Source organism: Pan paniscus, chromosome 8 (genome assembly GCF_029289425.2).
Source record: "Pan paniscus chromosome 8, NHGRI_mPanPan1-v2.0_pri, whole genome shotgun sequence".
In the NCBI taxonomy this organism is placed as follows: Eukaryota; Metazoa; Chordata; class Mammalia; order Primates; family Hominidae; genus Pan; species Pan paniscus.
The window spans coordinates 138,299,410-138,326,082 of NC_073257.2; the positions used below are offsets into that span (position 1 = coordinate 138,299,410).

At 45.0% G+C, this 26,673-nt stretch overlaps 1 protein-coding gene across 7 annotated transcripts in view; it reads right to left on the bottom strand.

Annotated features, from left to right (window-relative positions):
* The window catches only part of C8H10orf90 (chromosome 8 C10orf90 homolog), a 256,566-nt gene that overhangs the window by 22,684 nt on the left and 207,209 nt on the right, over positions 1-26,673 (bottom strand). For all 7 annotated transcript variants that reach the window (XM_055093466.2, XM_055093465.2, XM_055093471.2 and 4 more), the window contains 2 exons: positions 24,164-24,348; positions 21,803-21,980 (listed from right to left, as the gene is read on the bottom strand). In XM_055093466.2, coding sequence (XP_054949441.1) covers positions 21,803-21,980; positions 24,164-24,348 — 363 coding nt within the window. The remainder of the gene's footprint in view (positions 1-21,802; positions 21,981-24,163; positions 24,349-26,673) is intronic.

The window sequence follows — 26,673 nt, forward strand, 5'->3', positions numbered from 1 at the left end:
AGGTTATTTAAAAATATCTAGTCAAAGAAAAAAATTATGAAAATGAATGAAGAAAGCTTATGGGATTTATAGAACAGCATCAAAAGAGCTCACTTTTGCATTACAGAAGTTTAAGAAGGGCCAAGCAAAATACAGGGGTAGAGGCAGCAGCGGGAAAGGCCCTGGGAGCCCGCTGAGTCCCCAAGCAGGCCATTCCTGCCAAGCATCACAGGAATCCTTTGGGAGGGCAGCCAGAGGTGCAGGGAAAATGCCACAGGGAGAAGGAAACCTCCAGCTGAACTTTGTAACAATTTGAACCAGTTAAGAAGCCTCCTGGCAGGAATTCAGGGGAGGGCATGAATCTTGCATGCAGACTCCACAGGCAGGGGAAGAACTAAAGCACTTTTCTTTCACAGCTGGGCAGCGGGTAGCTTGGGGCAAGTTCTTAGCCCTGCTTGTCCACTGCCTGGAAACAGACTTGGTGCTATTACGGAGTGCAACCAGCCCTTTGGATTACGTGGGAGCTGGGTGAGGCCTGTGACTGCTGGCTTTCCCCCACTTCCCTGACAACCTGCATGACTCAGCAGAGGGAGCCATAATCCTCCTAGGTAAGTAACTCCATTGACCTGGGAACCTCATCCCCTATCCGCCACAGCAGCCGCAGCAAGACCTGCCAAAAAGAGCCTGAGCTCAGACATGCCCAGCTCTGCCCCTACCTGATGGTCCTTCCCTACCCACCCTGGTATTGAACACAAAGGGCATATCTCTTGGGAGTTCTAGAGCCCTGCCTACTGCCGGTTCCTCTGCATACTACCACAGCTGATGCTATCTAGAAAGTGCCACCTCCCAGCAGGAGGCCAACCAGCACAAAAATAGAGCATTAAACCACCAAAGCTAAGAATGCTCACAGAGTCCATTTCACTCCCCTGCCACCTTTACTGAAGCAGGTGCTGGTATCCATGGCTGAGAGACCCACAGACGGTTAACATCACAGGACTCTGTGCAGACAACCCCCAGTACCAGCCTGGAGCCTGGTAGACTTGCTGGGTGGCTGGACCCAGAAGAGAGATAACAATCACTACAGCTCAGCGCTCAGGAAGCCACATTCATAGGAAAAGGGGGAGAGTACTACATCAAGGGAACACCCTGTGGGACAGAAGAATCTGAACAACAGCCTTCAGCCCTAGACCTTCCCTCTGACAGAGCCTACCCACATGAAAAGGAACTCTGGTAATATGAAAAAACATATTAGGCTCTTTAACATCCCCCCAAAATCACATTGGCTTACCAGCAATGGATCCAAACCAAGAATAAATACCTAATTTATCTGAAAAAGAATTCAGGAGGTTAGTTATTAAGCTAATCAAGGAGGCACCAGAGAAAGGTGGAGCCCAATGCAAGGAAACCCAAAAAATGATACAAGAAGTGAAGGGAGAAATATTCAAGGAAATAGAAAGCATAAAGAAAAAACAATCAACACTTCAGGAAACTTTGGACACACTTATAGAAATGCAAAATGCTCTGGAAAGTCTCAGCAATAGAATTGAACAAGTAGAAGAAAGAAATTCAGAGCTCAAAGACAAGGCATTGAATTAACCCAACCCAACAAAGACAAAAAAATAAGAATAAAAAATATAAACAAAGCCTCCAAGAAGTCTGGGATTATGTTAAATAACTAAAACTAAGAATAATCAGCATTTCTGAGGAAGAAGAGAAATCTAAAAGTTTGGAAAACATATTGGGGGAATAATCGAGGAAAACTTCCCTGGCCTTGCTAGAGACCTAGACATCCAAGTGCAAGAAGCACAAAGAACTCCTGGGAAATTCATCTCAAAAAGATCATCGCCTAGGCACATTGTCATCAGGTTATCTGAAGTTAAGATGAAGGAAAGAATCTTAAGAGCTCCAAGACAAAAGCACCAGGTAATTTATAAAGGAAAATTTATCAGATTAATAGCAGATTTCTCAGCAGAAACCGTACAGCCTAGAAGGGATTGGGGCCCTATCTTCAGCCTCCTCAAATAAAACAATTATCAGCCAAGAATTTTGTATCAAGTGAAACTAAGTGTTATACATGAAGGAAAGATACAGTATTTTTCAGATAAACAAATGATGAGAGAATTTGCCACTACCAAGCCACCACTACAAGAACTCTAAAAGTGCTCTAAATCATGAAACAAATCCTGGAAACACATCAAAACAGAACCTCTTCAAAGCATAAATCTCACAGGACCTATACAACAAAAATACAATTTTAAAAGCAAAAACAAAAAACAAAAAACCAAGGTACATAGGCAATAAACAGCACAATGAATAAAATGGTACCTCCCATCTCAATACTAATATTAAATGTAAATAGCCTAAATGCTCCACTTAAAAGATATAGAACTATAGAATGCATAAGAATTCACCAGCCAACCATCTGCTGCCTTCAAGAAACTCACCTAAGACATAAGGACTCACATAAACTTAAACTAAAGAGGTAGAAAAAGGCATTTCATGCAAATGGACACCAAAAGCAAGCAGGAGTAGCTATTCTTACATCAACAAAACAAACTTTAAAGCAACAGCAGTTAAAAAAGACAAAGAGGGACATTACATGATGATAAAAGGCCTTATCCAATTTTAGGAAAATATCACAATCCTATACATATATACATCTAACACTGGAGCTCCCAAATTTACAAAACAATTACTAATAGACCTAAGAAATGAGACAGACAGCAACACAATAATAGTAGGGAACTTCAATATTTCATATCTATCTATCTATCTATCTATCTATCTATCTATCTATCTATCTAATCTGTTAAGTCCATTTGTTCCAAGGTATAGTTTAAATCCATTGTTTCTTTGTTGACTTTCTGTCTTGATGACCTGTCTAGTGCTGTCAATAGAATATTGAAGTTCCCTACTATTATTGTGTGTATATATATATATATAGAGAGAGAGAGAGAGAGAGAGAGAGAACATTTCATCCAACAACCACAGAATACACATTCTATTTAACAGCACATGAAACTTTCTCCATGATAGACCATATGACAGGCTACAAAACAAACCTCAATAAATTTAAGACAATTGAAATTATATCAAGACTCTCTCAGACCACAGTGGAATAAAACTTGAAATCAACTCCGAAAGGAACCTTTAAAACCATGAAAATACATGGAAATTAAATTCCCTGCTCCTGAATGACCATTGGCTCAAAAAACGAAATCAAGATGGAAATTAAAAAATTCATCAAACTAGCTCTCCCTCTCCCTCTCCCTCTCCCTCTCCCTCTCCCTCTCCCTCTCCCTCTCCCTCTCCCTCTCCCCCCTCTCCCTCTCCCCACGGTCTCCCTCTCCCTCTCTTTCCACGGTCTCCCACTGATGCCGAGCCGAAGCTGGACTGTACTGCTGCCATCTCGGCTCACTGCAGCCTCCCTGCCTGATTCTCCTGCCTCAGCCTGCCGAGTGCCTGCGACTGCAGGCGCGCGCCACCACGCCTGACTGGTTTTCGTATTTTTTTGGTGGAGACGGGGTTTCGCTGTGTTGGCCGGGCTGGTCTCCAGCTCCTAACTGGGAGTGATCCGCCAGCCTCGGCCTCCCGAGGTGCCGGGATTGCAGACGGAGTCTGGTTCACTCAGTGCTCAATGGTGCCCAGGCTGGAGTGCAGTGGCATGATCTCGGCTCGCTACAACCTCCACCTCCCAGCCGCCTGCCTTGGCCTCCCAAAGTGCCAAGATTGCAGCCTCTGCCTGGCCGCCACCCCGTCTGGGAAGTGAGGAGCGTCTCTGCCTGGCCGCCCATCGTCTGGGACGTGAGGAGCCCCTCTGCCTGGCTACCCAGTCTGGAAAGTGAGGAGCGTCTCTGCCTGGCCGCCATCCCATCTAGGAAGTGAGGAGCGCCTCTTCCCGGCCGCCATCCCATCTAGGAAGTGAGGAGCGTCTCTGCCCGGCCGCCCATCGTCTAAGATGTGGGGAGCACCTCTGCCCCGCCACCCCGTCTGGGATGTGAGGAGCACCTCTACCCGGCCGTGACCCCGTCTGGGAGGTGAGGAGCGTCTCTGCCCAGCCGCCCCGTCTGAGAAGTGAGGAGACCCTCCGCCTGGCAACCGCCCCATATGAGAAGTGAGGAGCCCCTCCGCCCGGCAGCCACCCCATCTGGGAAGTGAGGAGCATCTCTGCCCGGCAGCCACCCCATCCGGGAGGGAGGTGGGGGTCAGCCCCCGCCAGGCCAGCCGCCCCGTCCAGGAGGGAGGTGGGGGGGTCAGCCCCCTGCCCGGCCAGCCGCCCCATCCGGGAGGGAGGTGGGGGGGTCAGCCCCCCGCCCGGCCAGCCGCCCCGTCCGGGAGGGAGGTGGGGGGGTCAGCCCCCCGCCCGGCCAGCCGCCCCGACCGGGAGGTGAGGGGCGCCTCTGCCCGGCCGCCCCTACTGGGAAGTGAGGAGCCCCTCTGCCCGGCCAGCTGCCCCTTCCAGGAGGGAGGTGGGGGGGTCAGCCCCCCGCCAGGCCAGCCGCCCCATCCGGGAGGGAGGTGGAGGGGTCAGCCCCCCGCCCGGCCAGCCGCCCCGTCTGGGAGGTGAGGGGTGCCTCTGCCCAGCCGCCCCTACTGGGAAGTGAGGAGCCCCTCTGCCCGGCCAGCCGCCCCGTCCGGGAGGGAGGTCGGGGGGTCAGCCCCCCGCCCGGCCAGCTGCCCCGTCCGGGAGGTGAGGGGTGCCTCTGCCTGGCCGCCCCTACTGGGAAGTGAGGAGCCCCTCTGCCCGGCCAGCCGCCCCGTCCGGGAAGGAGGTGGGGGGGTCAGCCCCCCGCCCGGCCAGCCGCCCCATCCGGGAGGGAGGTGGGGGGGTCAGCCCCCCGCCCGGCCAGCCGCCCCATCCGGGAGGGAGGTGGGGGGGTCAGCCCCCCGCCCGGCCAACCGCCCCATCCGGGAGGTGAGGGGCGCCTCTGCCCGGCCGCCCCTACTGGGAAGTGAGGAGCCCCTCTGCCCAGCCAGCCGCCCTGTCCGGGAGGGAGGTGGGGGGGTCAGCCCACTGCCCGGCCAGCCGCCCCGTCCGGGAGGTGAGGGGCGCCTCTGCCCGGCCGCCCCTACTGGGAAGTGAGGAGCCCCTCTGCCCGGCCAGCCGCCCCGTCCGGGAAGGAGGTGGGGGGGTCAGCCCCCTGCCCGGCCAGCCGCCCCGTCCGGGAGGGAGGTGGGGGGGTCAGCCCCCCGCCCGGCCAGCCGCCCCGTCCGGAAGGTGAGGGGCGCCTCTGCCCGGCTGCCCCTACTGGGAAGTGAGGAGCCCCTCTGCCCAGCCACCACCCCGTCTGGGAGGTGTACCCAACAGCTCATTGAGAACGGGCCATGATGACAATGGCGGTTTTGTGGAATAGAAAGGGGGGAAAGGCGGGGAAAGGATTGAGAAATCGGATGGTTGCCATGTCTGTGTAGAAAGAGGTAGACATTGGAGACTTTTCATTTTGTTCTGTACTAAGAGAAATTCTTCTGCCTTGTGATCCTGTTGATCGGTGACCCTACCCCCAACCCTGTGCTCTCTGAAACATGTGCTGTGTCCACTCAGGGTTAAATGGATTAAGGGTGGTGCAAGATGTGCTTTGTTAAACAGATGCTTGAAGAGTCATCACCACTCCCTAATCTCAAGTACCCAGGGACACAAACACTGCGGAAGGCCGCAGGGTCCTCTGCATAGGAAAACCAGAGACCTTTGTTCACTTGTTTATCTGCTGACCCTCCCTCCACTATTGTCCTATGACCCTGCCAAATCCCCCTCTGTGAGAAACACCCAAGAATGATCAATTAAAAAAAAAAAAATTCATCAAACTAAATTACGGTAGTGACATAACCTATCAAAACCTCTGGGATACAGCAAAGACAGTGTTAAGAGGAAAGTTCATAGCCCTAAATGCCCACATCAAAAAGACTGAAAGAGCACAAACTGACATTCTAACGTCACACACCTCAAGGAACTAGAGAACCAAGAACAAATCAAACCCCAACCCAGCAGAAGGAAATAACCAAGATCAAAGCAGAACTAAATGAGATTGAAACACACACATACACAAATACAAAAGATAAATGAAACAAAAAGCTGGTTTTTTAAAAGATAAATAAAATTGATAGACCATTAGCAAGACTAATCAAGAAAAGAGGAGAGAAAATCCAAATAACCTCAATAAGAAATGAAATGGGAGATATTACAACTGATACCACAGAAATACAAAAGATCATTCAAGGCTACAATGAACACCTTTACATGTATAAACTAGAAAACACAGAAGAGATGGATAAATTCCTGGAAAAATACAACCCTCTTGGCTTAAATCAGGAAGAATTAGATACCCTGAACAGACCAATAACAAGCAGCAAGATTGAACGGTAATTTAAAAATTACCAACAAAAAAAGCCCAGGACCAGACGGATTCACAGATGAATTCCAGAGCAGAATTCTACTAGACATTCAAAGAAGAATTGATATCAATCCTATTGACACTATTCCAGAAGATGGAGAAAAAGGAAACCCTCCCTAATTCATGAAGCCAGCATCACCTTACTACGAAAACCAGGAAAGGACATAACCAAAACAGAAAACTACAGACTGATATCCCTGATGAATACAGATGCTAAAATTATTAGCAAAATACTAGCTAACCAAATCCAACAACATATCAAAAAGATAAGCCACTATGATCATGTGGGTTTCACAACAGGGATGCAGGGATGGTTTAACATACACAAGTCAATAAATTTAATACACCACCTAAACAGAATTAAAAACAAATGTCATATGATCATCTCAATAGAAGCAGAAAAAGCTTTTGGCAAAATCCAGCATCACTTTATGATTAAATCTCTCAGCAAAATCAGCATACAAGGGACATAACTCAATGTAATAAAAGCCACATATGAAAACCCACAGCCAACAAAATACTGAATGGGGAAAAGTTGAAAGCATTCCCTCTGAGAAATGGAAAAGAGAAGGATGCCCACGCTCACCACTCCTCTTCAACATAGTACTGGAAGTCCTAGCCAGAGCAATCAGACAAGAGAAAGAAATAAAGGACATCCAAATCAGTAAACAGGAGGTCAAACTGTCACTGTTTGCTGATGATAAGATCATTTACCTCAAAAACCCTAAAGATCCCTCCATAAAGCTCCTGAAATTGATAAAAGAATTCATCAAAGTTTCCAGATACAAGATTAATGTACACAAATCAGTAGTTCTCCTATACAACAAGAGCGACCAAGCAGAGAATCAAATCAAGAGCTCAACCCCTTTTACAATAGCTGCAAAAGAAGTAAAATACTTAGTAATATACCTAACAAACGAGATGAAAGACCTCTACAAGGAAAACTACAAACACTGCTGAAAGAAATCATAGATGACACAAACAAATGGAAATACATCCCATGCTCATGGATGGGTAAAATCAATATTGTGAAAATGACCACACTGCCAAAAGCAATCTACAAATTCAATGTAATCTCTATCAAAATACCACCATCATTCTTCACAGAATTAGAAAAAACAATTCTAAAATCCATGTGAAATCAAAAAAGAGCCCACATAGCCAAACCAAGACTAAGCAAAACAAATAAATCTGGAGGCATCACACTACCTGATTTCAAGCTATACTATAAGGCCATAGTCACCAAAACAGCATGGTACTGGTATAAAAATAGGCACATAGACCAATGGAACAGAATAGAGAACCCAAAAATAAGCTCAAATACTTACAGCCAACTGATCTTTGACAAAGCAAACAAAAACATAAAGTGGGGAAAGGATGCCTTTTTCAACAAATGGTGCTGGGATAATTGGCTAGCAACATGTAGAATGAAACTAGATCCTCATCTCTCACCTTAGACAAAAATCAACTCAAGATGGATTAAGGACTTAAATCTAAGACCTGAAACTGTAAATATTCTAGAAGATAACACTGGAAAAACCCTTCTAGACATTGGCTTAGGCAAGGATTTCATGACCAAGAACCCAAAAGCAAACACAATAAAAACAAAGACAAATAGTTGGGACTTAATTAAACTAAAGAGCTTTTGCATGACAAAAGGAACAGTCAGCAGAGTAAATAGACAAAACACAGAGTGGGAGAAAATCTTCACAATCTATACATCTGACAAAGGACAAATATCCAGAATCTACAATGAACTCAAATCAGCAAGTAAAAAACAAACAATCCCATCAAAAAGTGGGCTAAAGACATGATAGACAATTCTCAAAAGAAGATATACAAATGGCCAACAAACATATGAAAAAATGCTCAACATCACTAATGACCAGGGAAATGCAAATAAAAACCACAATGTGATACCACCTTACTTCTGCAAGAATGGCCATAATAAAAAAATCAAAAAACAGTAGATGTTGGCGTGGATGCAGCGATCAAGGAACACTTCTACACTGCTGGTAGGAATGTAAACCAGTACAGCCCCTATGAAAAACAGTGTAGAGATTCCTTAAAGATCTGAAAGTAGAACTATCGTTTGATTCAGCAATACCACCACTGGGTATTTACCCAGAGGAAAAGAAGTCATTATACAAAAAAGATACTTGCACATGCATGTTTATAGCAGCACAATTTGCAATTGCAAAATCATGGAACCAACCCAAATGCCCATCAATTAATGAGTAGATAAAGAAACTGTGGTGTATATATATATATACAATGGAATACTACTCAGCCATAAAAAGGAATGAATTAACAGCATTTGCAGTGACCTGGATGAGATTGGAGACTAATATTGTAACTGAAGTAACTTAGGAATGGAAAACCATGTGAGAGCTAAGCTATGAGGATGCAAAGCCATAAGAATTAAACAATGGGCTTTGGGGTCTCAGGGGGAAGAATGGGAGGGGGTCAAGGGGTGAAAGACTACAAATAGGGTACAGCATATACTGCTCGAGTGATGGGTACATCAAAATCTCACAAATCACCGCTAAAGTATGTACTCATGTAAGCAAACACCACTTGTACTCCAATAACCTGTGGAAAAATAAAATTTTTTTTAAAAAGAAGTTTAAGAAGGAAAAGAGAAAGGGACAGAAAGCTTATTTAAAAATGTACCAAAAAGCTTTCCAAATCTGGGGAAGATATAAACGTCCAGATACAGGAACTCAAAGGTTTCTAATCATATTCAACCCAAAGAAGACTACACCAAGACATATCATAATCAAACTGTCACAAATCAAAGACAAAGAGAGAATCTTAAAAGCAGCAAAAGAAATTAAGATCCTCATATTCAAGGAAACCTCCATCAGGCTATCAGCTGATTTCTCAGCAGAAAGTTTTCAGGCCTGAAAAGAGTGGGATGATATATTCAAAGTGCTGGGGGGAAAAAATCTGTCAACCAAAAATTCCTTACCTAACAAAGCTGCCCTTTGGAAATGAGAGATAAAGGCTTTGTCAAAAAAAACAAAAGCTAAGGGGTTCACCACCATTAACCTGCTTTACAAGAAATTCTGAAGAAGTTTTTCATGCTAAAGTGAAAGGATACTAATTACTAACATCAAAACATACAAAAATATAAAACTTACTTGTAAAAGTAAGTACATAGTCAAATTCAGAATACTCTAATAGTGTAATGGTCAGATAAAAATCACTTATATCTCTAGTAGAAAGGTTAAGTGACAAAACTATTTAAAACACCTACAGCTACAATAATTTGTTAAGAAAAAAATATATAAAAATATGTAAACTGTAAAATCAAAAACATAAAATGTGAGGAGAGGAAGTAAAAGTACAGAATTTTGTGTAAAATCAAAATTAAGTTGTTATCAGCTTAAAATAGCCTGTTATAATTACAAGATGTTTTATGTATGCCTAATAGTAACCACAGTGTAAAAACCTATAGTGGATACACAGCAGACAAAGAGAAATAAACCAAAGCATACTACTACATCAAACCATCAAATCATAAAGGAAGACATCGAGAAAGGAAGAAATGAACAAAGGATCTAAAAAACACACCAGAAAACAACAAAATGGCAGCAGTAATATCTTACCTATTAATAATTACCTTGACTGTAAATAGATTAAATTCTCCAATCAAAAAAGCATATATACTGAGTAGCTCAATGGGTTAAAAAAAAAAAAGACCTAATAATAATATGCTTCCTACAGGAGACTCACTTTAGCTTTAAGGACATAAATAGACAAAAAGTGAAGGGATAGAAAGGATATTTCCGATAAAAGAAAACCTAAAGAGAGCAGAGGTAGCTATAGTTATATCAGACAAAATAGACTTTAAGTCCAAAACTGTAAAAAGAGACAGAGTCATAATATAATGATAAAGGGCTCAATTCATCAAGTGGATATAACAATTACAAACATATATATACATCTAATATCAGAACACTTAAATATATAAAGCAAATAATAGATCTGAAGGGAGAGAGAGATAACAATACAATAGTAGTGGAAGGCTTCAGTATCTCACTTTCAGCAATGAATAGATCATCTTGAAGGAAATCAACAAGAAAACATTGGACTTAAACTATACATCCAAGCAAGTGGCGTTCACAGATATACACAGAGCATTCCATCTAACAGCAACAGAATAAATATTCTTCTCAAGTGTACATAGAACATTCTTCAGAATAGATCATATGTTAGGCCAAAAAATAAGTCTTAATAAATTTAGATGATAGAAATCATATCAAGTATCTTTTCGTTGTTGTTGTTGTTTTTGTTTTGAGACAGAGTCTTGCTCTGTTTCCAGGTTGGAGTGGAGTGTAGTGGTGCAATCTTGGCTCAGTGCAACCTCCACCTCCGGGGTTCAAGTGACTCTCCTGCCTCAGCCTCCCAAGCAGCTGGGACTACAGGAGCCTGCCACCATGCCTGGCTCTTTTTTTTTTTTTTTTTTTTTTTTTAGTAGAGACAGGGTTTCACTATGTTGGCCAGGATGGTATCGATCTCTTGACCCCATGATCCCCCTGCCTCAGCCTCCCAAAATGCTAGGATTACAGGCCTGAGCCACCGCACCCGGCTGCATATCAAGTATCTTTTCTCATCACAATGGTATGAAACTACAGTAACAGGAGGAATTTTTGAAAATTCATAGATATGTGAAAATTATACAACATGCTCCTGAACAACCAATGGGTCAAGGAAGAAATCAAAAAAAGAAATTTAAAAATATCTCAAGATAAACAAAAATGGAAACACAATATGCTAAAACATATGGAATGCAGCAAAAACAGTTCTAAGAGTGAAGTTTATAGCAGTAAATGCCTACATTAAAAAAGAAGAAAGATCTCAAACAACCTACTGCTATGCCTCAAGGGACTAATCAAGAACTAGAACTAGAAAAACAAGAACAAGCTAAGCCCAAAGTTGGTGGAAGGAAGGAAATAACAAAGTTCAGATAAGAAATAAATGAAAGAGAGACTGGACAAGTAATAGAAAAGATCAACACAACTGAAAATTGTTTTTTTGAAAAGATAAACAAAATTGACAAATCTCTAGCTAGACTGAAGAGAGAAGACAAATCAAATGAAAATGAAAGAGACATGAAAACTGATACCACAGAAATACAAAGAATTATAAGAGACTGAGACTACTAAGAATAATTATACACCTACAAATCGGATACTACTAGAAGAAGTGAATAAATTCCTAACAACATACATCCTGACAAGACTGAATTGTGGAGAAATAGAAAATCCTAACAGAGTCACAATGAGTAAGGAAATTGAATCAGAAATTGTAAAATCTTCTCTTTAAAAAAAAAGCTTGGGACCAGATGGCTTCATGGCTGAATTCTACCAGATATTTAGGGAAGAATTAATACCATCCTTCTCAAACTCTTTCAAAAAAATTGAAGAGGAGGGAATACTTCCAAATTCATTTTATGAGGCCATCATTACTCTGACACCAAAGTCAGATAAGAACATTTTAAGAAATAGGAAATTACAGCCCAATACCCCGATGAACATAGATGCAAAAATCCTCAACAAAATACTAACAAACAAAATTCAATAGCAAATTAAAAGACTTATTCACCATGATCAAGTAGGATTTATGCCTGGGATGCAATGATGGTTCAGTATCAAAAATCAATAAATGTGCTTTGCCACATTAACAGAATAAAGGACAAGAGCCATATGATCATCTCAAAAGACACTGAGAAAACATTTGATAAAATTCAACATCCTTTTATGGTAAAACTTCTCAACAAATTAGGTGTAGAAGGAATATACCTCAACACATTAAAGGCCATATATAATAAGCCCACAGCTAACATCATACTCAATGATGAAAAGTTAAAAGCTTTTCCTCTAAGACCAGGAATAAGACAAGGATACCTATTATTGCTGCTTCTATCCAACATAGTAGTGGAAGTCCTAGCTATGGCAATTATTTAAGAAAAAAAAATAAAAGCATTCAAGTTGGAAAGAAAGAGTGAAATCACCTCTGCAGATGACATGATCTTATATGTAGAAACCCCTAAAAACTCCACCACAAAACAGAAATAATAAACAAATTCAGTAAAATAGTAGGATACAAAATCAACATACAAAAATCAGTAGCGGGGCCAGGCGCGATGGCTCATGCCTGTAATCCCAGCACTTTGGGAGGCCAAGGCAGGCAGATCACAAGGTCAGGAGTTTGAAACGAGCCTGGTCAATATGGTGAAACCCTGTCTCTACTAAAGACACAAAAATTAGCCGGGCATGGTGGCATGTACCTGTAGTTCCAGCTACTTGGGAGGCTGAGGCAGAAGAATCGCTTGAACCTGGGAGGCAGAGGTTGCAGTGAGCCGAGATTGCACCACTGCACTCCAGCCTGGGTGACAGAGACGCCATCTCAAAAAAAAAAAAAAAAAAAATCAGTAGCATTTCTGTACACACACAATGAATTATATGAAAAAGAAATCAAGAAAACAATCCCATTTACACTGACATCACAAAAATAAAATACATAGAAATAAATTTAACTGAGGAAGTGAAATATATATGTACACGAAAAGCTATAGAACACTGATGAAAGAACTGAAGACATAATTAAAAGATAAGAAGTAAAAAGTAAGAGTAAAAAGATATTCCATGCTCACAGATTTGCAGAATATTGTTAAAATATCTGTACTACCCAATGTGATCTACAGATTTAATGCAACACCTATCAAAATTTCAATGACATTTTTCACAGAAATAGAAAACGCAATCTTAAAATTCATATGAATCTGCAGATGACTCCAAATAGCCCAAGCGATTGAGAGCAAAAAGAATAAAACTGGAGACATCATGGTATCTAATTTTAAAATCTCTTATGAAGTCATAGTAATCAAAACAGCATGGTGCTGGCATAAAAACAAATAGACTGATGGAACAGACTGGAAAGCCCAGAAATACATCTATGTATTTACATTCAACTAATCTTTGACAAAGGAGCTGAGAATATACAATGGGGAGAGGAAAATCTCTTCAACAAATTGAGTTGGGAAGATTGGATATCCACATGCAGAAGAATGAAATTAGACTTTTAATTTACACCATATTTAAAAATGAACTGAAAATGAATTAAAGAGTTAAATGTAATTCCTGAAACTCTAAAACTACTAGAAGAAAACAGAGGAAAAGCTCTGTGGCATTAGTTTGGGCAATAATTTTTTGGATGTGACCTCAAAAGCACAGGCAACAACACCAAAAACAAACAAATGGAATTATATCACACTATACAGCTTCTACACAGCAAAGGAAACAATCAACAGAATGAGGAGACAACCTGTAGAATGGGAGAAAATATATGCAAACCATATGTCCAATAAGGGGTTAATATCCAAAATATATAAGGAACTCAGACAACTCCCAATAGCAAGAAAGCAAATGACCTAATTAAAAAATGGGCAAAGTACCTGAGTAGAGATTTCTAAAAAAACAAAATTGGCCAACAGGTATATGAGAAAACATGCAACATCACAAACCATCAGGGAAATGCAAATTAAAACTGCAATGAGCTAGGACCTCACACCAGTTAGTATGGCTATTATCAAAGACAAACTATAACAAGTGTTGGCAAGAATGTGGAGAAAAGAGAACCCTTGCACACTGCTGTGGGGATGTAAATTAGTATGGCCATTATGGAAAACAGTATGGATATTCCTCAAAAATGCAAAAATAGAATGACCAATCCTACTGTTGGGAATTTATCTAAAGGAAAAGAAATCAGTATGTTGACGAGGTATCAGCACTCCTGTGTTCATTGCGGTATTATTCACAATAGCCAAGATATGAAATCAACCTCAGTGTCTATCAACAGATTAATGGATAGAGAAAATGTAGTGTGTGTATATGTGTGTGTGTGCATGTGTGTGTGTATTATTGTCCTTCACAGACACTGTGAGGTGTTGTGTTTTTATAAGATGCTTGGGAAGAAAAGATCAATTTATGCCTATTGATTGGTCTATTGATATATATATATCCATATGTGTGTGTACATATATATCACATATATGTATAATGTATATATACACATATGTGTGTATATATACACACAATTTCTCATAGTCTATTGATATATATATACACACACATACATACACATGCAACGGAATACTATACAGTCTTAAAGAAGAGGGAAATCCTGTCATCTGCAACACCAGAGGTGAACCTGGAGGACATTATGCTAAGTGAAATAAACCAGGAACAGAAAGACAAATACTGTATGATCTTACTTATATGTGAAATCTAAAAATATCAAATTCATAGAAGTAGAGAGTAGAATGTTGGTTACCAGGGGATAGCAGGGGAGAATCCAGGAGATGCTGGTCAAAGGGTACAAAGTTTTAGCTAAACTGAACGAGTAAATTCTGGATACCTACTGTAGAGCATGGTGACTATAGTTAATAATAAAGCTTTTTTATATTTGAAAATTACTGGGAGTAGTATTAATACATCTTAAATATTCTCACCAAAAGTATGCAAGGTGATGGATATGTTACCTGCATTTAATAATTTCACAATATGTACATATATCAAAACATCATGTCATTCAGCACAAATATATACAACTTTTATTTGTCAATTAAATCTTAAAGTTGAAACAAAATGTGGGCGTATGGTTTTTTTAATGACAAGTTTAAACTGCTCATTTAAAGGAATTTTAACAATGACTTGAATCACAACCTCACCATAAAACAGCTACATCCAGTACAAGTCTGATAGTGTAACTTCACCGTTTGCTCCAATTCCAGGGTTTCCCAGCATTTTTTAGAGAACCATAAAATATGGCGATTTATAGATTATTAATAAACTTTATGCTTGTTGCCAAGTAGATTTATATCTGTGGTGTCACTGCAAGGTTTATTACTCAGCTGCTTTGTGCAGTATAAAGGGAAATCACTTGGAAAATAAAATCAAGGCAATTGGGAAATGTAACTCCTCATAAAGTCATTTTCCTTATCATTCTGAAACTCAGTGTTTTTACCTTACATTATTTTAATTGGAAGTACAATTGTCCTTTAAATCCACTTCTAATCAATAGACATAAATTGGTCTTTTCTTCCCAAGTATCTTAATAAAAACATACAACCTCACAGTGTCTGTGAAGGACAATAATAAAAGTGTACAAGTGAATGTCTTTGAATTGGGGAAACAGCCTTATCAGTAATTCATGCTTCCTGTTTTCTTTGTAGACTGATAAAGTAAAAATTTATTTTTATCTGATAAGCACATTTAAAAATTCTCTTGTGAGTAATATCAGGAGAACTAGCCCCAAATATTTATTAAAGGCTATATGGAGAATGAGAGCCTTGAGATCAGACCGGTCAATAGGAAGGATAGTGCGGCCTGTGCTCAGTGAGCAAATCTTTATTACTGAGATAACGTCCACCTCTGTCTCCTGTCTCCTGGGTCGCATCTTCAGCTAGATGCTCTGGGAATCCAAATTAATTTTAATACTTGCTCCAACCAAGAATCATCAGGGAAAGAAGATTTGTTGGAGAAGGAATTCTGCCGTGCCTTCCAGAGAATTCCATTCCTCTACTGGTGCATGATTTGAATGGCTCTGACTTGGCTCACCTTGGGAGGTGCGGATAATGCAATTTGGATGAATTCAGTCTGCTGTGCTAGATGCAGCAGGGCCTCTCGCAGTGATTTGGTGTGGAGTATGCCCACCAGCTCTTACAATCTAGAAGGTTTTCCAACACAACCACACAACCTTCAGCCAAAGTGAAGAAGGGAAGAAGGCAGGTGATCTGGAGGGATGCAAGAATACCAAGATGCAAAGAGTGTTCAAATGGGAGTGAGAGGAGAGGAGAGGGAGTGAAGGGGAGAAAGAAGGATGGGAATCAGGACGGCTTTGTAGAAGAAGGGGATGTTCCTGAAGGGTTTTCTACACATTCGAAGGTTAAGGGGACAAACTGAGAGAGCCATGGAGGAGGACCCTGACAGATGTCCTCAGAGGGGGAAATGAACTGAGAACAGAAGGGGGCAACGTGGGCTGAGTTTGAGCACTGTCAGGCTGAGTTAACTGCAGTGAGTACAGGCAGTAGCAGTAATTCATAACGAAGTGCTCGGCTGAGAGATGAAAGCCACCAGAGCCCAGCTCAGTTATTACAGGAAGCACAGGAAAGGGTCTGGGGGTAAGAGATGAATAAAAAGGCTGGACTTGAGAGGGGCTTGCAAGGTTAGGCAGGGTTTTATAGCACAGAGAGGAGGAACAGACAGGCTTCTCTCAGGTGGTTTGGGAACCCTGATCATGAATGTTTTTGGAGTGAAGGAAGGACAGGAAATGAGACCAACTGGAAAGGTTGAGAGTGGGCAGAGTCAGGCTGAGAGGCGTCTGGATTTTGGGGTGAGGGATGGAATCCAGGGAGGCTCTGAAGCTGGGCCCCCAGCCTAGAAGGAGATAACCAGGGCCAGGTTTGAGGAGCTGCAGTGGGCACAGGATACAGGCACAATTGTGTCAACGGGGCATGGTGAAGACTGCCACTGACTGAGCACCTGCAATCTGCAGATGTGGCACCCCCTATGACCACAGGGACTGTATCCTTACTGCCTGCAGTGGCTCTGCCCCCTACTACTTGCGGGGGATATACCCCTATGACCTGCAGGGCCTGTACCCATATGACTTGCAGGAGATGTATCCCTATGACTTGCAAAGACAGTACCCCTATGACCTGTAGGAGTTGTACCTCTACTGCCTTCAGGGCCTGTACCCCTATGACCTACAAATGCTGAACCCCCTATTGCCTGCAGGGGCTATACCCTCTACAACTTGCAGGGGCTGTGTTTCTATGACCTGCAGAGGTTGTAAATTTACTACCTAAAAGGGCTGTACCTTCTACAATCTGCAAAGGCTGTGCCCCTACAACCTGCAGGGGCTGACCCCGTACTGCCTATAAGCTATGGTTTACCCCTACTACCTACAGGAGCTATACCCCTACTGCCTGCAGAGACTGTGTCCCCTACCTGCAGGGGCTGTACCCCTCCCACCTGCGGGGACTGTACCCCCTAATACTTGCAGGTACTGTCCCCACTATGACCTGCAGGGGCTGTGCCTGATGCTTCACACTTATTTTTAGCCTATCCTGCTCTGGATTCATCCTGTAAGGCAGAGCAATGACAAATTCTGGAACACGCTAATTCCCAGGTTATGGCCGGCCTTTGAACATGACCCAATCCACTTGGCACCCCAGGAGCTGCATAGTGATGATGGGGAAGCCTTGCTTATCACTCCCAGGCAACTCTGGTGAATTGCACAGGTAGAGCCCTGACTTGGGAAGGAGAGAGGCCCTTGGGTTGGAGTGTTCCTAATGTCGGAGACTTGAAATCAAAGGCCAGCTCTCCTGCCACCTTTCCTTGGCATGCCTGGGTGTCAGCCTCCCTCTTCCACATCTCACAATCACCACCTCCCACTGATCCCTCTACCTGAGAACCCCTGGTATCCACTACCTTCCTTATACCACTGCCCTGCCCAGGCCCCACCCTCATCATGTTGTACCTGAAGCTACACTACCAGCTCCCAGCCTTGCTTTTGACCTCAGAACAAGATTACACTTAGCAGCATCTACAGTTCATCTTTCCTTGGGCTCCTCTTTGGCCCCTTTGCCTCCCCGCCCATCCCCATTTTACCATCCAATCATAGCTAAACTGCATGTCCCCAGCCTCCTTTCATCACTGCGTGTTCCCTTCCTCACCCACCCTGCCCTATTGGCATGGTTCTCCCCCATGTTGGGAACGTTCCTCCCCAGGGTGGGAGCAAGGCTACCACCTATGAGTTTCCACAACAACCTTGGCAAACTCCTTTCATGGTACTCTGAGAATCCTATGACCATTGCCTCTTCACCCGCCTGCTTCCCCACAAGGTGGGCAGACTAGGGACTGTGCCTAGCACTGTGTGGGTTCTCAAACAAGGTACGCTGAAGAGATGGACAAAGAAGTTCCTTCTGTCACTGCTAGAGATGTGGGAAGGTGGCTCAGGTGGCACCCGGGTGAGGAGAGAGACTTACGCATTGTATTTATTGGCTCTGAGAGTTCAAACCACAGGTGATGAGATAGTCAAGACAGGTACAGACTGTAGCTATGACCTTGATGATGCTACTTCCTGGTCCCTCTAGAGTCCCCAGTTGTTCATGAAAATTTTCCTGCCTCCAAACAAGGAGTCCTAACCCTAATTAACACTCACCCACATGCAGCACTCTTCCCCTGGTCTCAAAGGTGCTCAGAATTCACTAGCTACCATGAAGTACAGCTGGTCCCCTGACTCACCATAGTCATCCCCTGCAAGTCCAGGGACTGGCTTCTCTGGCATTGTCAGCTGCCGGGGCTCCCACTTGAACCTTTCAGGTTCTGCTCCTGAGCCAAGATTGCTTGACAAGCCCCGATCAGAGGCAGCTACCCCAGCACCAAAAGCAAATAGGAGTCTTCTTTTTAACAGACGCCTTGACACTGTAGCCAAAGCTCATTCACGCATATGATTTATTAACTAATTTAGCATGTAAGAAAAACATCTGCATTTTGCTTTTATCATCTTGCCAGCAGACAGGCTGAAGACAAGATGTGTACTGCAGACTTGTTTAATAGGGCCTTAAACATTTCTTCTCACTTGCCCGAGCTTGTATGAGGCTCTGGTTTCAGAGGCTGTCTGATTTCACTGACCTAACACAAACGAACCCAAAAGTAAAGCTCTCATCAACACATAAATACGGCAGGGATGGTCAGGGTGGCCATAAAACCCATGTTGGCCAAGTCCCACTTTGAGAGCATGCTGGTTGCCAGGACTGTCTTGGAATGTGGGGAGTAAAAGGTACTCAGTTAACATTCTGAACTGAGCCTGGTTACCTTTTATTACATACAATTTTAAGACTTCCATTTAAAGGAATGTGAACTTGTAAGGATATTTGTTTTGGGCAAACACCACAGTTGAATGATATAATGAGTGTAATGATGTCGCCCCACCAAAAAGATATGTTTAAGTCCTAATCCCCCATAACTCTGAATGTGACTTCTTTGGAAATAGGGTCTTTGCAGAGGTAATCAAGTTAAAATGAGGTCAGACTGGTGAGGTTAGCCCTAATCCAATGACTGCTGTCTTTATGAGAAAAGGAAATTTGAACATAGAGACACAGACGCAGGGAAGATGGCCATGTGGAGACAGAGGCAGAGACTGTAGTGCCGCATCTACAAACCAAGGAACATCAAGGATTGCAGGAAGCCGCCAGGAGCAGGGAGGGAGGCTGGACACAGGATTGACCACTGAGCCTCTAGAAAGTAACCAATCCTGTGGAAACCTCGGTTTTGACTTCTGGCCTCTAGAACTGCAAGAAAGTAAGTTTCTGGGCTTGTTTTGTTTTTGTTTTTGCTTTTGTATTTTGCTTTTTCTGAGACAGGGTCTTGCTCTGTTGCCCAGACTGGAGTGAAGTGGTGTGATCATGGCTCACTGCAGCCACGACCTAGCGAGGCTCAGGTGATCCTTGCACCTCAGCCTCCCAAGTAGCTGAGACTACAGGCATGCACCATCACACCTGGCCAATTTTTGTACTTTTTGTAGAGACAGGGTTTCTCCATGTTGCCCAGGCTGGTCTTGAACTCCTGGGCTCAAGAGATCCACCCACCTTGGCCTCCCAAAGTGCTGGGATTACAGGTGTGAGCCACTGGGCCCTGCCAGTTCCTGTTCTTTTAAGCCCCCGTGTTTGGTGATTTCTCACAGCAGCCCTAGGAAATCAGTACAGATGACCAAGGCCACATTGCCTCTGGCGCTTGGGATGATGGTGTCCCAGACCACTTGTGGCTGGCAGAATGGCACAGCCGGGAGGTGCTGGCCCAGGAGAGGAGAAGCTCAGTGCAGCACCACACTGAACAGGTTCCCTAAGGTCTCTGGGTCTCTGTTTCTTCCCAAAGTGAAGGGACCTGACTGAAAAGGAAGCCCTCAGTGCCATTTTGTGTGTGTATGTGAGTTGCCTACCACAAATTTGGTAACTAACCATGCTCTCAAGTAGCATCTTCAGAACTATTGAGGCTGAGGGGCCCACACAGCCTGGGCACCATCACCCAACACTGCCCAGGGCCAGTGGAGGCACTGAAGGCCCCAGGGGTCTCCTGGTGCTGGCTTTGGTCCTCACAGCAACTTGAGAAGTCTGTGCCTGAACCCAGTTTTCTCTTTATTAGGCCAGAGATGAAAAAGCTTCCTGGAAACTATATCCCCATTGAACCTTTATCTGCCAATGGACTTATAGCACTGGTTAGAGACACATTTTCCCATGGGGAGCTCTTTGCACATCCCCTTTCGTTAGTATACTGGAACTTGTCATGAGGAGGGAGCAGCAGGTGTCTTGGCAAATATTTAGCCACAGGGAAGGATGCATTCAAATTCATCCTTCCCCGAGGTCTTTAGACAGCTCCACCAGCAGAGTTCTGGTGGAGAGAAGGAGACTTAGCCTGCCCGTAGACTGGGGAGATTCACAGGAATTCTATTACAACACCATTTTCCTCAGTCCCCCAGGCACCCAGAATAAGATCTTGGTAATGTTTGCTAAGCTGCACTTTATTGAACATGGTTATTTCCCCAAAAGACTTTTATTCTGAGTTATACTCATGATTTCACCTCCTAGGGGCCAAAACATTTTCCTAGGAAGAAAGTTCTCATTCCTCTATCCAAAGGAATAAAACTGGGGTTTCTCCAGGCCTCTAGATTTTAAGATTTGGGTTGGCAGGCACTAAGTATGTGCTCTGATGTCCCCCATCCTTACCCTCATTTCTTTTTGTTATTCTTGCTAGTTTAATAGTCTGTTTATAAGCTCCATGAAGAAGGGACTGAGGTCAGTCTTGCTCCCAGCATGGCACCCAGAGAAGGGTCTTGAAAACTCCCTCTCCAGTGAGGAAGTAAGTGCCCTCCCTCACAGGGTCAATGTGACACTGGCCTCACAGTGCTGGGAAGCCGGCCATGTATTCTCTGAGCTCACAGCAGGAAAGGGGTTTCAAGATGACGAATGTTGATGTAGACAAGCTGGAGTCAACCTCTCACCCCGAGATCTGTTTTGCAATCTATAAAGGGCAAAGGGGATCTCTTGCAAATATCTATTAGGAGCCAAGAATTTGAACTTGCTACCCTGGCTGCTACAGTGGTGTGGCTTCTGTCCCAGCTGTAATGGTAAATTGGTGTCCCAAGTTGTTTCTGCTGAGCTCAATGCCCATATGTGATCTCTCAAAATGGGCTGGCTCCAAGAACAGGATTTATGATGCTGAGGGTCAGCCACTTGGAGCCATAACAGGTTCTGCGTATGTCAGTGGCATCATTTGGAGCCATCACCCCTGAGTGAAGCCTCCAGCTCCAGGAACCCCCCATCCCTGGTCTTTTCCAGTCTCCACAAGCCACCTGCAGCTTACCACTCAGAGGATGGGGAATCGTGAACTGCTTCTTGCTGGTGCGGATGGGAAGGAGGCTCTGCTTCTGCCTCAGGTCCTCCTTCCGCTGGGCTTTCCTCTGCTGGACCATGTGTTCAAGCTTCTTCAGCCGTTCTTGTGAGCGAGAAATGAACTGAGGCTTACGAACTTCCAGTGCCTCCTATGCAAAGCAAAGAAAATACGTCATTTTTAAGAGCAGTGACACAGAAAGGCAACGCATCTGTCTGATGCGGCCAAGAAGCCGATGGCAAGCACAACACTCAGAGACCAAAAGCCACGGTGCAAAAGTACGTCACACTTTTCTTGCACATCTTTGTGTAAAGAAGGTAACAGGCATGTTGACAACACAGGTCCTGGGGGTCAGGCCTGGCCAGCGCCGAGGCCCCTGCTGCAGCAGGATTGACCGGCAACTGGCATCAAAGCTGGGAGCGCAGAGGCAACGTCTGCCCATTCATCTTTCTACCCTGCTGAGTCATTTGTTCCCAAAAGACGATCCAAGAGCCCTACATTCTGTATTCCAAAGAGACATGGGAGTGGAGGGCATGGAGGTGCTGAGTCACTTGCTTCTGTTGCACTTGGAAGCCCCAAGAAGCACAGACACAGATCATCCACTCAGCGTGAAAAACGTGCTCTTTCAGGAGGCACCACAACTGCCGCTAAAGGAAACAGCTCCTCCTCCTGGGTAGAAAGAGCTGGGAGGAAACCTTTGCCTATACAGAAAGTTCTGTGAGCTCCACAAACCATGTCAGAAGTCCCTATGTCTCCACTCCCACCTCCATGCACTAAGCCACCCACACAGATCTCCTGAACAAGACTAACTGCCATTCTGCTCCGTCCCAGATGCCGGCCTAGGTGCTTGATGTGTATTCATCACCTCGTGGAGTCCCACAACTGTTCAGGAAGGCAGGCATATTTCTTTCCATTTGACAGATGCAAAAACTGAGGCTCATGGTAGTTTGGTAGATCACATGGTAACACCCTATCCACGGGAACCCCATTCTTTTCCTGCACTGCCTTTTATGGTCTTAACTTCCTATTCCTTGAGTGTCTCTGCTCAAGTTGTCCCCAGCCTGAAGTACCACCCATAGCCATTGGCTCAAGTTCCATCTACCCCAGGAATCCCTGTTGAAATGCCCTGTTGAGCCAGAGCATGGTGCTTCACCGATGGGCTTGAGCAACAGTGAGTCATATGTTTACCTCCGTGCTAGGCTCTGAGCTCCAGGAAGTCATGGGCCATGTCTCATTGACAATGCATCACTCACACAGTAGGAGTCCTGCATGTATATGCTCAGCAAAGGCTCACTGGGCATGCTGCCATGACTGAAACTTTCCTCTGCCCCCTTCCTCTTCCTTGGGAGCTCAGAGTGCCCAGGGGGAAGAAGTGTGGGCTCAGTCTGTATCACATATGTGTCCCTGGCAGCTACACTGGGGAAGAAGTCTTCTTGGCCAGCTCCCCACGTGGTGCCAGCCACCAGGAACAGAGAACCACAAGGTACAAGACACTGGATGTGCTGAAGCTTCAAGAGAGTTCCATGCCTAAAGAGATAACCCCTAGGAACAGCCTGGTGGCTCAGGTTTAGCTGCTGCCTTGGCTGTCCACCCCACAAAGAATGGCCTTAGAGACTTTGGGGGCACCATGAATGCCTCACCCAGGTCTCACCGAGGCCCCCTGGGTACAGGAGCCAGCCAATGGAGCCATCTCCACAACTGCAACTGCAGGGAGGTTTGCAACCTTATTAAGTGCCTTCCAAGAAGGTGTGGCTAGCTGTGCAATACAGTTAGCAGAGGATTCCTCTGAGGTTGTTTGCCCTCCTAATTTTTATTTCTCTGTATTTTTTTAAACTTTATAAAATGTGTGCATACTACATTTTATAGAACAATTGGGAAAAGATGCCAAACTAAAACTTTCCTATCCCTCCATTCATGACCATGTGACCTTGGCCAACTTCACCTCTCAAAGGCTCAGTGTCCTCATCTGAAGACACTGAGATCTGGAGCCCCTATATGCTCCTACCTCCTGGGAGCCTTGCATGGATTGGAGGCACTGATGCCTAGGAAGTGACCTGTGGAATGCTGGAGCATCTATCACTGCTGCTGTCACTGTCACTACTGATAGTATTTGATCTTCATTCTAACCTGGAGGAGTCAGTGTCATTATCTCCATTATTCAAACAGTGACAGAGTGGCCCAGAAAGCTTAGGGGACCTGCCCAGTCACACAGCTGCTACAAAGTGAAATCAGGTTTCCAGCCTCAGAGGTGCAAGTGAGGTTGTGTGCTCACGGACTCCCTAGGAAATCTCTCCCTTTGGCAGGAATCAAGCCAGGACACACAGAAGGCCTTACTTGCAAGGTCAAAGATCTTGCAGGCATTTGCTGAGACTCAGAACAGTCTTCGGACAGGCCAGGGCTCCCTGCTCCGTCGCGGGGTGCTGGCGAGGGTGCTGCTGGGGAGGGCTCAGGTGTGGTGGGGTCCTCACTCTTCTTACATTCCTTTATTTTTACAACCAAGTCACAGCATGTGTAATCTCCTAGGAGAGAAGATTTAGAATCCCATTTAGAGGGCACCAAGTGATTTTCACCTGGCTCCTCAATACCATTAGACACAGAAGACAATTTTGAAAATAGAAACGCCAGTGGATTATTAATGGGTCTCGTTAAGCTGACAATATCATGCCTCATCACAGAGCCCCCGGCCGCCCTGGTCACAAGGAAGAGCGTTTGCATTCAGCCAGACTTCAGGACCAGCTAATTATGCCAGGGAGGTATTCTGTAGGCTTCTGATGGTTAGGATGGCTTTGCTCAAAATGAAAAGAAACTTTTCTATTCAGTGCTTCATATTAAGTGTGTCCTGTCCAATTATCACAGTTCGGTTGTTTTGGGACAGTGTATTAATCTACCCAGCGCTTACTACACTGATGATATAAGGACAGGGCGCTGGTATTCAATTATAGAGCCCTCCCCTGCACTTGCTGGAGACGACCACTGGCTTTGCATAAGTAATTGGGATGACTTCTCTTTCAAGGCTGGTTTGGGGCTCTTCCTGGGGCCATTTTGACTTTCCCTTGTGGAAAAGGTCAGGAAATGAATGGATCCAACAGCATCTCAGGCAGGACAGTTTCTGATGGATTGGGGATTAATGAGTATTCACTGGGCACTTACTGGACTCAGCAAGCAACACAATGTCCTTCACTCTGTCCTTAGCTCACCCCTCCCATATCAGCCCCACTACTTGCCTCACTGCACCTTCCCCTCAACACAGCACCCTGAAACCACCCCAGTTCTGAAAATGCATGGCAGCCTCTCCCTCACTCCTCACCCACATGCTTGCCTATCTCCATAAAGCCCCTTTGATTCCTCTGCCCAGTGGACTCCCACCCTCCAGGCTGAGTCCAAACCTTCCAAAAGCCTCTCTCCCCTTCCCAAGGCACGACCCATCCCTGCCTCTGCTACGTCACTGCAGGGAACACACATCACTCATTCAGCAGCATCCATCACCAGGTGGGGTTGGAAGATCATACTTTCACCCCACAAGCCTATGACTCCTTTGAGGGCTGGACCATATCATACCCACTCTGCATCTCTCCACAGCACCAGGTGCCCAAAAGGAGCTCATTCTCTGGGGAGTGGAGAGGTGGCCTTCTGGAGGCTCACCTCTCCGTGGGATGCATCTCCATGATTACAACGACTACAACAACTACAACTCACCATTTATGCCTGGGTCCTCCATCTCCTGGGCCAGCTGTCCAACCTCTGCTCAAAACCCACCCACAGTTCCTATTACCTACAAGCCCAAGCCAACTGGAGTTTTCATGGCTGTTCATGGTAGACGTCCCACCTGCAGCTGTCGCTTTGGAGTCTTTACCAACAGCACACCACTTAGAAGGTTTCCAGTGCTCTTTCATTTTTCTGAGCATTTGCTCTGGTTCCTTCTGGAAAAGAGCGGCTACTCTGCCCCACCCACCCCCCGTCTCCCAGTACCCCTTCAGGCCTAACACTAGCCCCAACCCCCGTCCTGTGGAGTTAATCTTGCCTTCTGCCACACTGTTTCCATGTCTTCTTGTGAGCATGTTTTCTAGTTCACCCTGTGCACAGGGGAGGAAGCCACAATTTCTCTGCCTCCTTCTCCACCATTCTCTCCAGCACCAGAACCAGAAACTCAAGGGCCAACCCTAACACTCCCACCTCTTCGCTGCTCAAAGACCCATCCCTGGATCCTGAGCGTCTCTGCAGCCGCAGCCCCTCCTGCACAGTGACTCCACGCTCTCCTTGCCGGCTGGGCCTCAGCCCCCAGCCGCGCTCCTCTCCCATCTGTCCTCCACATTGCGCACGAGGCAGTAGTTTCCTCTCGAGCAAATCTAATTATGTCTCTTCCTCTTCAAAGGCTTGGCTCTGCCTTCAATCCAGACTTCCTAAGTGGGTTTAGAAAGGCCTTCCAACCTGACGCACGTGACCCCTGCAGACTCACGCCAGCCACTGCCACCCCCACAACCCTTGCGCCCTGGCCCCACCCTCTGCAGGTCCCCAAATCAACCATGTTCCTCCTGTCCCAGCCACTTGCGTCATGTGTGCCTTTCCCTTAGCCTGCAATGCTCTTTGCCCTCAGGTCTGATTTGAAAACATCAAATATACTTTCAAGTTCCTGCTCAAGTCACTTCCTTGGCAAAGATGCCTCTGCACAGACCCTCCTCTGAGTGTCAGGGGCCGTCCTCGGCTTCCCCATGGCCCACCACACAGACACGGCTATGCTGCTGACCGTTTCCTGTGCCAACGGAGAGCCTAGAGGGCAGGGGATATAAAGCACAGCATCTGGCATACAGTAGGTGCTTAATAAATGCTTCTCTAAACGATTAATG